General features: G+C 43.6%; 1 protein-coding gene across 1 annotated transcript in view; it reads right to left on the reverse strand.

The window, feature by feature from the left end:
* LOC144755602 (acidic mammalian chitinase-like) overlaps window positions 1-13,233 on the reverse strand; it is a 61,531-nt gene that overhangs the window by 11,593 nt on the left and 36,705 nt on the right. Inside the window, exon 9 of the mRNA XM_078644712.1 lies at window positions 5,834-5,950. Within this exon, the coding sequence (XP_078500838.1) occupies window positions 5,834-5,950 (117 nt within the window). The remainder of the gene's footprint in view (window positions 1-5,833; window positions 5,951-13,233) is intronic.

Here is a 13,233-nt window from a genome sequence, read left to right on the forward strand (position 1 = left end):
TCACACTCAATCCTGTTCCTATAGTCTGGTCGGATCACCTGCTTATACCTCTCATATTTCCCTGCCACTGCACAAATCGTCATGTCCGTCCGGCTAAACAACTGGACAGAAACTGGAGTAGGATTTCTCATGATAGCCTAGCTCCTCATCTCTTATCTGTTGACCACTTTGATACGAGCCTTGACCTTGATACACGATTAACACACATTAATGACCACATTACTTCGGCAATCGATCAGATCGCCCCTATTAGGCCCATAAAAACCTATCGCTCTGCTCCCTCGGCCCCATGGTATTCGAATGATCTTCGCAAGCTCAAATCAGAATGTAAACATCTTGAGAGACGTTGGAGATTCACCTTCTCACCAGATCGTAAAATTCTTTACAAAGCCGCCTTGAAAAACTATAGGAAAAAGATCATTGAACATAAAAGACTATTCTTAGAAGAAAAAATCAATCGTTCCCAAGGTTCATCAAGGGAAATATTTGAGACAGTCAGATCCTTCACAGATCCCCTGGCATTGAAACGACCTCCAGTGGTATCACAGACTCTCTGTGATAATCTCTCTGTCTTTTTCGAGAATAAAATAGCCACCATTCATGATTCTTTCTCTACCAACACTTCAGTATATAAAAGTCCTATACCCATCTCTCCATCTGGCCCTGAGTCCCTGTTCGTTGATTTTGCAGAGATTTCTCTGGAACAATCTCTTGCAGAACTTCTTAAAATTAAATCTGGCTCTCCGCTGGACCCATGGCCGGCTAAACATTACAAATCCTTAGCTCCCATCCTTAATCCCTTTCTGAACAGAATATGGAATGACTCATTACAGTTGGGAGTTTTCCCCGACACCTGGAAACAAGCACGCCTGGTTCCAATAATTAAGAAGGCCAGCGCCGATCCCTGTGATCCTGCCAACTACAGGTCCATTTCTCTACTGCCTGCCCCTGCTAAAGTACTAGAAAGACTTGCTCAACAACAACTAGCTAGCTGTCTTGAAACATCAGGTGCCTTTCACGATTCTCAGCACGGCTTTAGACCAGGATACAGCACTGAGTCGGCTCTCATCGAGATGTCAGACGCAGTAAGATGGAGGCTGGACGAGGGATCAAGAGCGGTGTTGGTGCTGCTGGACTTGTCGGCAGCATTCGACACCGTCTCCCACCCCCTCCTCCTTGATCGCCTGCATTCAAAAGGTATTCAGGGTACGGCCTTAGGATGGATTTTATCCTTCTTGTCTAGCCGGACCCAGGCAGTGTTTACCCCCCCATTCATTTCTGAAAGTCGTCCACTTCGGTGGGGAGTCCCTCAGGGCTCCTCGCTGAGCCCCCTCTTATTTAATGTTTATTTTTCCCCACTTTTTGATATCATCACCCAAACTGGTATAAAGGTCACCTCCTATGCTGATGATATCCAGCTTATGTTTTCATTTAATAACATCTCCCCCTCAACTTTTGATCCATTAAAAAATTGCCTTCGTACAATTGCCCACTGGATGGACAATAATTTTCTTAGATTGAATGCTGGGAAAACGGAGGTTCTCTTTTTTCACCAGCCTTCTCCACTGGACCCTAATATTTGGTGGCCTACCGACTTAAGTACTCCCCCCCCCTCCCAAAAGACTCGGTGAAAAATCTTGGAGTGAGATGGGACTCCAACCTCAATTTTTATCATCAAGTGCATACAGTCTCCACTGCCTGTCTAGCCAAGATTAGAATGATAAAAAAGTTCATTCACATTCTGCCGAGTAACACCAGGAAGATTGTAGTCCAGGCGTTGATCACTTCACACCTGGACTACGCCAATGGCCTCTACTCTGGCCTGTCTGCAGGGCTCAGTCATCGCCTTCAGACAGTACAGAATGCGGCGGTGCGATTGGTTATCGGTCTTCCCCAACGTGAGAACATTTCCCCTCACCGCCGCAAACTCCACTGGCTACCACTGCAAAAGAGGGCCGAATTTAAAGCTTTGGTACTAGCTCATCGGGCAATGCAGGGTAAAGGCTCCGCATATCTGTCTTCCTGTTTGATCCCTTATAATAACTTCAGGACTCTACGTTCCTCGTCAAAAAACTTCCTGTCGGTTCCCAGATTCAGGAAATCCCGCTCAGGTGGGAAAACTTTCCCAGTGTTGACAGCGGCCCTATGGAATAAACTTCCTAATGCCATCCAGCTGATCAAAGATGAACAACCTTTCCGGCGAGCACTCAAAACTCACCTGTTCTGCTGAGTTACTTCTGCCTCAAATAACCACCAAAGGTCTGCATGTAGTTATACAGGAGCGCCGGGACACCCCGTTGGGGTAGCTGTGCGCGATACCAAAACACACTAAATAAATAAATAAATAAATGACATTGAGCTGTATTCTCCATTCCTGAGAACCACGGTGATAAGACCATTTTATGTTGGGAACAGATCATTTTGATAGGAGAAGTTGAGTCCAGTAATGAGGTAATCCACCTGCTGAGGTTGTCTGCCTCATCAGAGATTGCATAGCTATGTTTATGAGGGTGTTCTATAAGGCTCTCATAAGCTTCTCTATGGTCATCTAGGCCGAAGCATGCACAAAGACATAGTAAGATTGCAAACATCTTTCTTAGACAAAGCTATAGAGGAGGGGACTCCATCACCTTCAGCCACACCACCGAACTCACATGGACCGACCATCGTTGCGCCCACTTCACCTTCAGAACACCCACCATCCACAGACACCAGCACCTGCTGCCACGAAGAAACTGGACCAAAGTCACTGACGACCAGCGCACCTCCTCACTCAACAATTCCACGCCAACCATTGCGGAAAATGATGACCCAAACAAAGCAGCCCAAACCCTGCATAGATGGATCTCGGACAGCGCCAACACCATAGCCCCCCTCAGGAAAAACAACAATACCCACGCCAAGAAAGCCAGATGGTTTACCATTGAACTTCGAGAGTCCAGACACACTTGCCGCCGCCTCGGAAAGGCCTGGAGGAACACCAAATCCACAGAAGCCCACAACAACTTCAGAGCCGCCACCAAATCCCACCACCAACTCATCAGAGAAATGTGGAAAAAAGCGATTGAAGACAGAATCTCCACCCACACGCACAACAGCAAGGAACTCTTCAGCATCAAGGAGATCACCCAACCTACCAGCGAGTCTACTGACATCCCTCCCTCACAAGACCTCTGCAACAAACTCAGCATCTTTTTCCACCACAAAATCAAGAGCATCTACGACAACTTCGACGAAGACAACCAACACACTGAACCCTCACCAACCACCCCCAACACCCGGAAACCAGCAATTGACAACTGGACAGCCCTCACCACTGAAGACACACTGAAGACAATGAATTTGATCCACTTAGGGGCCCCCACGGACCCCTGCCTCACCACATCTTCAACAGAGCCACCAACACCATCGTACCCATGCTCCGCCACATCATCAACCACTCTCTGGTATCCGCCTCGTTCCCTGACGACTGGAAGCATGCCGAGATCAACCCCCTCCTGAAGAAACCCTCAGCAGACCCTACCGACCTCAAAAACTACAGACCCATCTCCCTGCCCCAGTTCCCAGCAAAAGTCATCGAGAAAGCCATCAACAGCCAACTCACCACATTTATCTAAAAACACAACATCCTCGACTTCTCCCAATGCGGCTTCAGAAAAAACCACAGTATGGAAACCGCCCTCCTCGCCGCAACAGACGACATCCATACCCTACTGGACTAAGGAGAAACAGTAGCCCTCATCCTCCTCGACCTCTCAGTGGCGTTTGACACAGTCTCTCACCGCACCCTAATACGCAGACTCCATGACGCAGGAATCCAGGACAAGGTCCTTGACTGGATACGCTCTTTCCTCTCCGGCAGAACGAAGTGGGTCAGACACCCCCTTTCCTCTCGGACCCTACACCTACCACCTGCGGAGTCCCCCAGGGCTCCTCCCTCAGCCCAACGCTTTTCAACGTCTACATGGCTCCACTCGCCCTCATCGTCAGAACCTACGGACTCAACATTGTATCATACGCAGACAACACTCAACTCATCCTCTCCCTATCAAGCTAACTCAACGGCGCCAGACACAACTTTTGAGAAGGCATGGAAGCCATCGTCAAATGGATGAAAAACAGCTGCCTATAACTAAACACCAACAAAACAGAAGTATTCATCATGGTCCCAAACCCCAATGCCTGGAGCGATACCTGGTGGCCCCCCACCATCGAAAACCCGTCAACCCCCACGGACCACGCACGCAACCTGGGAATCATCGTGGACTCCAAGCTCAAAATGGACACAGAAAGACCGTCACTCACACCCTGGTCACCTGCAGAATTGACTACGGCAACACACTCTACACCGGAATAAACAAAAAGCTCACCCACAAGCTACAGAACATCCAGAATGCCGCCACAAGACTGGTCCTCAACCTGCCAAAACACTGCCACATCTCAAACCACCTGCACACACTCCACTGGCTCCCCGTCGAGGCGAAAATCACCTTCAAGATACTCACCCACGCACACATGGCCCTCCATGGCGCCGGACCAGCATACCTGAACAGCCGACTCAAATTGCAAGCACCCCAAAGAACCCTAGGATCATCCCAGCTCTCCTCCACCATGGTCCCCCGCACCAGAAAGACGTGATCGGGAGGCCTCTCCTTCTCCTTCCTTGCAGCCAAAGCCTGGAACGCTTTTCCACTCCACCTCAGACAGACAACATCGCTCCCAATCTTCGCAAGAAACCTTAAAACCTGGCTCTTCGACAGACCCCCTCCTTGATGGAATGGAACCTGCACCCCCTCTACCTCTTGCACCTTTAGACCCTTATGGGTGAGTAGTCGCGCTTAACAAACCCCTGATTGATTGATTGAGTGATTGGGACTACATATTGGTCAGAAAAAGGTATCACTGGTAACTGATATTCATGAGGTTAGAAAATGGGATCTAGACTATGCTAAGTGACACAGGTAGAGAGCAGAATGCGCTAGAAAAGACTGAGAATGGCGCAGCCTTCCAACATCGTAGGAGCGATGAGGGCTATCAATATGACATTTTAAGTCCCTTAAAATGGAAACATTCGAGAAGTTCATTATATGGGGAGCAATTATATCTATTAATGAGTTGATGAATTCACTTGGGTGCCCTAGGAGCTGGCAAATAAGTGCCGCCAGAGAAAGACAAGATGGGAGTAAGGCGAGGAACGGAGACCATTATTTCAACATCCTCCACGGCAGCAGTTTTGAACGGGAAGCAGGGTAAATTCTGCTTGATAGATGATCATAAGTTCACCTTTAGGGATAGCCAAAGTAACATCAGGAGCTGAGGAATCCCAGCGACTAATCTCTGTAAAGAATTTGGCATCAGGCTTAGGGTTACGTGAAGTCTACAATGTCGGCACAGTGTCGGGGCAAGGATATAACATGAAAAAACTGGAATATTGCTGGCCTACATGCTAGATGCCAAGAGGTCTCATACTGATGACAGACTACCAATATAGCTGCTAAAATAAGTGAGGAGTTCTCTATTCATGACCAGGGTTCTGCATGCTTTGGACATGTTGAAGACACAATAGAGTGAGCAGGGTATAAGACTCTGTGTGTTTCCCTGCAGATTTCTGAGATGAAACAGAAACCACTAGCAGCAACATTTCAGGTTCAAATGCTAGAACTGCAACCACATTGGACATACATACACACAGACCTTACCCTGTGTCCAACCGTTGCCCAAGTGGGTAATATTTTCCAAGATCTCAATGAGGTAGCAGAAGAGACTCAGACAAACAAAAACACCAGTAAGTAATCCATGTGTTACAAGACCTACAGTAAGGCGGAACACTCACCTTGTACTGGTAGCTCAGCACATTGTCGTAGCTCACCCACTGGTTGCCCTTGTAGGCGTAGGGGACCTTTTTGACACTTTCCCAGTTGTCAGTTGCACCTTCCAGAAAGGGGCAGATCTACCAAAAGAGTAAACAATCACTTAATCTGAAAATAAGACAATGAGGGAGGCCCTGCAACATTAATATTGATACCCATCAGCCACAATTCTAGATATCCACAGTTTATTAAGACTAGATATTGTAATGTATTGCATTGTATTGTAATTGCATTTATATAGCGCTTGCTACCCCTGACGACATGATGCCAGGCTTTATCTTTGAAAGCTTCTCAGTATATCAGCAATCACTCCAGGAACTTCACAATACAGGCATATTCTTCACCAAACATAATTACCTTATATGAGCTGGGAGTCTGCAAAACAATCATCAAGCATGAAACCTGTCTCAGTTTTGACTCCTCATGGATTTTATTTAAACTTCTGAGGAGGAAGTCCTATATTTGTGAAGAAGTATCACATTTTGGATCAAACCCCTAAAAGACACAATGGTAGCCTCGTAGCGCTGTAGGTCTATACATAAGGGGCACCATTCCAGAATTCCAACAAAGGATCTATGCTATAAACATCAGAAAGTTTTTGTGAGCTTTCTTTTTCAAACTAATAATGCAAGGTTTGGAGTGACACTGCTTTTGAATATTGTAACCAGTGTGTGATCCTTTTTTTCTCAAGTATGGCCAGAGTGAAATCAGGAGTGGGGGAAAAGATGGTGTTGTCCAGGTCGTACAAAGGACCTCTCCCCGGGACCCGTCACGGGGTGGTTGGGTGTCTGAGTTCTTGTTTCACAGTTGGAATATGCAGCTGACAGAAGCCTGGGACACGGGACAAAAATGTAATGCATACAATGCAACCCTTTGACAACTTGTGTGACAGCTGCTGGCTGCGGATTCCGTGGCACACACAACACTACCAGTAGACTTAAAACACAACTGAAAATAATGCATTTACACCTTGATGCCTGTGAAGCAAAGCACACATCTGTCTTACTTTTGAAGCTTCAAGTTTTGTTAATAGCAGTAGAATGCAATTCCTGGAATAGTCTTGATGGTCCCATTGACTTTTTTAAAGTTTCCCTTTTTCCAAATCCTATTTTTCAGAAAAAGTCACAAATTTTGTATCAAAAGCCTTAAACGTTGCTATGATAGGCTCTTGGTCCATGACATCAAGCGCATACTTAGCACAATTTAGGATTTCCAATACTGGATTAATGTATGAACCATTTGATTCAGACACACAGGGTAAATTCAGGACAATGATGATAACATTTCCTATTTCCTATCAGTTATAATGGGGTCATACAGAGTATAGCAGATGCCGGCCACCCCTTTGCAGTAGAAGATATACGCATGAGTATTGTCAGTATTGGTAAATGTGTGGTCTGCCGAGGCAAAACCTTCTGCCCCTTGGGATGTCGGTGAGATTGTTGTAAGTGACTTGTAATACATCAATTTGTAAAGGCCATGGTCAGTTGGATATAGATTGGATGACTTTGGAGAGGTCAATAAAGGTTGCGGACATTAGCTTTAAAGGGGTGACAATCCTGCATGTCCAGAACCCACTTAACAATACTAGTCCCAGCTGCCACCCGTGCAGGTAAGAGCAGTAGGGCTGTGGGGATTTCGAAAGACGATGACTATGAGGGGAAATTAATTATCTATTCAATTTTCCCTCATGTACGTCTGTCAAATTTTCCCCCACTCCCCCAAATCAGCCCCACCGCCCCACTGCTCTTACCTGCACGGCCCGCTCCTAACTAGTCCGAAATAGGCCTAAAATAAAATTCCTAGTTACCGATCGTTAACTGTACTCCAAATATCACCTCACAACAATACTTCAATAATATTTAACAGCAGAATCCTCAAGCTACTAACCTTGGTGGGAGGATGGCAGTAAATGAGAGTACAACTAGTTTGCGTTTTCCTTCTTTAAGTTATTGAAGCAATTCTGAGGATAAAGGAATCCCATCAGCTTCTAATTGTGTTCTATTCTAAAGTGAAAAGCACTGATAAAGTACATGGCATATGCATCATCGTGGGCAATTCCTATGTTCTACTGCACACTGATTTAGAAGTGTTTCCTCACTGATTGAAGGAATATAGATAATGTTTACCCATTTACTCCATCATTACTGACCAAAAAATTGAATCAGCAAAATAAAATCAGAATCAGCAATTGGTTTCGCCTATGCGAGATCAATTGGCTTTGTCAATGTTTATTTAGACATGTGGCACAGCAGCGCGAGCTGCTGTACAACATGGCTAAAAGTAAAGAAAAACAAAGCACTATGACACAGCCACGGTTGGTCTAATCATATTGCTTTTTTTCTGTACTTTAAGCCATGTTGCATAGCAGCCTGAGCTTTGATTGCGATGCATCTAAGATATGGCTTTGAAGGTGCATCCCAAGAGAAGATTACAGAAAGGGAAAACACTTTTATTCTTTAACCTAGGAAATACCTGTACAGTTTCTTGACAAGATAGTGGAAGGAGAAGTTATTTGAACTTGGGGCTTGGTACTATCTTGTTTACAACATATGCTACATCCTGAAACACTCCATTGGGTCTCTTAGCCACAGCTGACATATGTTTGAGTAATCAAAAGAAATCTACAGATTGTGAAAATTACAGTATCAGATCCTCCATTTTCAATGTTTGATGCTATGCAAATGTAACCTACGAATATTGACACAATAGTAAGTAAGTCAAATTTTATTCGATCAATTTTATGACCATAACAAGGTAAAAACAATTAAAAAACATCACAGTTGGTGGATATGATCAATTTCATCATAAAAAGAATTTAAAAAAGAGAAAGTAGCAGCATGTACATTTAAAACCTGGTAAAACACAGTCCCTATGATGTATTTACAAGCAAAAATGCATTGATTACCATAGTAATGATCACAATTAGTTTGCCTTTTTGCAAATGCCTAAAGTGCCACAGTTCATTATCACAATTTACCAGCTCAACAGTTTTTCATAGCCTTCGCTCTCCTCCACTACACATGCAACAAGAATCTTGAAAGTGCAAAAACAAGCCATCTGGTCGACTCTGAATTAAAAATTCTCATTGCATCTGCTGGACTTCGACATGATAACAGACGGCAAATTGGTGCGATCCAGATCTTACGCAAATCTGTATAGGCTGTGCAATAGAGAATAAGGTGACTACTAGTCTCTATAGCAGAGTGACACATAGGACATGTTGAGAGGAGTAAGTTATGACCCCATATACTCTTTACTGAATTTAAAGCCAGAGTGCAGTATCTGAATTGTAAAAACAGCATTCTCGCCTGGGGTGGTTCAACCTCATCAAGGAACATTTCAAAACTATGACTAGGTTTTATTTGAAGAAAAGCAGAGGTCAGTGTGCATTGAGTATTCACATTTAAAGTGCACTGGTCTTGGTAATCCCAAAACCTCTTTTTCAGTATGGACACCATCCCTTTTTTAATACCTTCTGTGCAATCCCAGATAAAACCCAAACTAAGTTTATGGAACCAATCTCTGATCCCTCATAGCCATTTAACACTCCCGCTCATTTTGTGGAGGGTAATTAGCTCCGTTAGCTTCTCTAAGGAACTTGAGAGTTATTAACCCAGATCCTGATCCAAAAGGTTAATACCTTCAAGATGGCGAAGTGGGCAATGGATCTAAGGCCAAAGTCCAATCTCAGGGGTAAAGGAGGGGTGTTCATGGGTAAATTTAAAATTATCCTGATGAATCTATTTTCCGCAAGAACTAGACTTTTTAGGTTTTCTAAGCCCCAAAGTTCCACTACATGGAGCTCTGCACCTAGCCCTTTTGCTCTATGGAGTTGTATCAGTGGGGATACTGGTCTGTATGTGGAAATTTTGACCCTCTTGTTTATTGCACTATCTATATGTTGGAGTGTTAGAGTGCTCTTTTCTATTTGGTCCGACCAAGCTACACTTTCATTTATTCGAACCCCAAGATAGTCAAAGGATTTTACCCGCTCCAGACTTTGGGAGTTGAGGAGCAACATTCCCTTGTGATGTTTGTAGGGATTAAACACCATGTATTTGGTCTTACTACAATTGATTACAAGCCCCCTCAAGTTACAGGCCCCCTCAAATCTATTGAGGAGGTTCTGGATTCCTCTTGGCGTTTTTGCAATCAATAGGGTGTCATCCGCAAATAGCAAACAGGGGACAGTTCTGCCTGGCATTTTAGGAGGGTCTCCATCGCAATTTAAGAGCTCGTCTATAATTCCATTCACAAAAAGTGTGAATAGAGTAGGGGCCAGGACACACCCTGCTGACACCTTTTTGGATATTTATATTGCCCGTGAGTCCACCATTCGTGTTCCATCTAACCTTTGCAAAGTTGTTTACATGCAAGCGAACCAGGATGTTAAGCAGGTATGGTGGTAGACCCATATCTATCAAGACGGACCACAGTTGGATTCTATTGAGGGAATCAAAAGCTGTTTTTAAGTCCACGTAAAGGTGGCCACTTCCTTCCAAATTAAAATGAGGAATCTGAGGACCTGATCCGTTGTGCTCATGGACTTCCTGAAGCCCGCCTGAAGGTCAGAAAGTACATGATTGTTCTCCATCCATTGTTGGATTCTGACTAGTATAACCTTCCCAAAGATTTTTTGGGAAACATCAATGAGACTGATGTGTCTATAATTTTCGGGGGAGCCCTTTTCTCCTTTTTTAAAATGGGGATGATTTCAGCGCCCTTCCAGGAAGGTGGGACCTCTCCCCCTTCCAGGATGGCATTGAAAACTCTAGTTGACACAATAGCAAACTGTTCAAACCTTGTTTAGAAGCTCTGGTTTGCCCACTGGAATGAACATAATAATCAATTATGTTGCATGTTAGAGGGTTGGTGAGCAATTGTCAACCGGTGTGTCCTTCTTTAAGATTCGTGGTGGAGGCACCAGGGTGTGCAGGAAAGGATTCATATTTGCTCTATCTTTTCTTCTGTTCTGTTATTATTTTTCTTGGTGACCTAGATGCTTTTGAGACCTTTTTGTTGGAGGTGTTTGACTATGATTGCATAGGAGAGACTGATTAATGGTGTAGTGGTAATTGTTATACCTGTTTTTTCATCACAATGGAGTTGAATAGTGTTGACCATAGTTGAATTTGCTACATGGCGTTCCTTTGGTGAGAGTCACTTGTACCTTCAACCAATGTTTGGGTGTTGAAGAGAGGTAGTTTAATAAGTTTGTCTTTAAATGTGAAAGCTTTGAACCATACGCTAAAAAAATGAAAATCAGGAAGCACTCTAAAAGACTGAAAGGGTATATCTTCATACAGGAGATATAGATTGATAAGATGGACTTTTATAGAAACTTGCATGTAGACTAAAGCTTTTTTTAATCGTATAGAGGATCTGTAACAAGCAATGGGACTTTTTGGGCCTCTTATTTCTCCTAAATTGAATGAGCACTTCATACACGAGAATGTGTTATGTTCCATGGTGGTTTCTTTAGTGATTTTCTCCTTCCTCAACTCGACAATTCTGTGACAGACAATAATTTTGTACATAAGATTTCATGTTTTTGTAACTATATTTAAGTTGATCTTTTTTTTTATTTGAAAAAAAAACTTCCCCCATGTCATATGCCTATCTTGGACAAACAAAGGGTTATAGGAACAAATAAATCCTAGTGAAACGCTTAGTTCATTTGAAATTACAGTACAGCTTTTATGTGCGTTCCTTAATAGCTTTATCTCCAAACCTTTACTCCTCATCCCAGTGACATAGCCAATGACTAGAGGCCGGTTAATGATATTCTACACTGTATTTGATCAATATTAAGGAAAACCCAGTTGGGGAAAAAAGTAATTGCCTGGGAGTGTTGGGCTGCAGGGTTTCAGCCGGCAGGGCACTGAAACCTGTGGCACCTTGCATGGTCCTTTGGTTGCTGGGCTGCAGAGAATGCTGCAAGAAGCCCGCATTTGCAGTCTATGAGTCTCACTCACCTAGTGCCCCTGGCTGCTTCTCCTTGTTCCTCTAGCTTCAAAATGGCAGTCAAATTATCCCACAGCTTCTCCAGTTCGGGCTTAATCCCTCATTTCTTCTCCTTTTGTATCATGGCTGTTTTTACCTTGGTGTCTTCCTAATTGTCTCAGTTCATTATGTTTCCTGGTTTGTGGTGTTTGATGTAATTTCCTTTTTCTGTTCCTTCATTATATAAGGGCTTCCACCTGGTTAGAGAATGTGTCTCAACAAAGTTGTGTTCCTTTGCTTTTTCCTCTCTCTCTCTCCAATTGCTGATCCTGACTCTCTGCTCCAGGCGGATTTCAAATTTAGACTCCTTTGTTTCTGGTTTCTTCAGTCCTTTGAAATCTTCATCCAGCAAGGAGGTTATTTACAACTTTGTATTTTTTCTCCTAAAAGATGACAGCCCCTCAGAGGCACTTGCCTACCACATATTCTAGTATGTGGTGACATTGTGGCTTCCGGAAACAATCGCTGTCACATCAGACAGATGAAGGCCCAGACCCTGATTGCAGGTGAGCATCCAGCCCTCAACAGGGAGATATGTAGAAGGATGTTGGTTGAACAAAGACTTTGTAAAGTGCAATTTAATCAGGATGATATGGCAAAACAAAGTTTGAAAGAAAAGGGCCAGTTAGCAACAATTTTGAAAAATAAAAAGTCTCAGTAACGGAATAAGTAGCTCTTTTCAATATCTTTCCTTCAGGTTTTCCTCTTAGTATTGTGAAGGGGAACTTGCACTCCTAAAATTGGGGAAGAATTTACACTGTTGCTTATGTATGCAGACAATGCCTCCCTCACCAAACAGCAAAAGGCCAGTATAATTTGGTCCAGGTTCACCTGGATAATTTGGTTCTATATGCCGCCATAAAGCATCTGCACACAGTTACATCCAAAATCAAAATATTGTTGCCTTGTAAAAAATGACGCTAGCACAAGGCCTATTAATGGTAAAAAAAAATAAGATAATTGTCACATTTAACTATCTAGGCTATCTAGGTTCATATTGCTTCTCGTAGTTGGAAAGCTATCCCCATTAAGAAACTGTGTACACATTTTATAATGCTTATGAGGGTTTTTCACTGACCCCAGTCTTGAAGATCCATGAGGACAAAATCGTCCCACTATTGACTTTTTGGGCTGAATACTGTTGAGGCTCTCAATTTGGAACACTGAAACATGATGGACAAAATTGGTGATTGGCTCGGGGCATGTCACCATGAACACCATTTCGTGCTATTCTCAGTGAGTTGGCTTTATTTCTGATAACACATCCGTTTAAAGGCACTTCCCTTTAAATAGAAGATTCTAAATTGAAAACCTTCGCTTGGTGAAGCTGGTGAAGCTTTTTTTTAGCATCTGGTAG

Source organism: Lissotriton helveticus, chromosome 5_1 (genome assembly GCF_964261635.1).
Source record: "Lissotriton helveticus chromosome 5_1, aLisHel1.1, whole genome shotgun sequence".
NCBI lineage: Eukaryota > Metazoa > Chordata > Amphibia > Caudata > Salamandridae > Lissotriton > Lissotriton helveticus.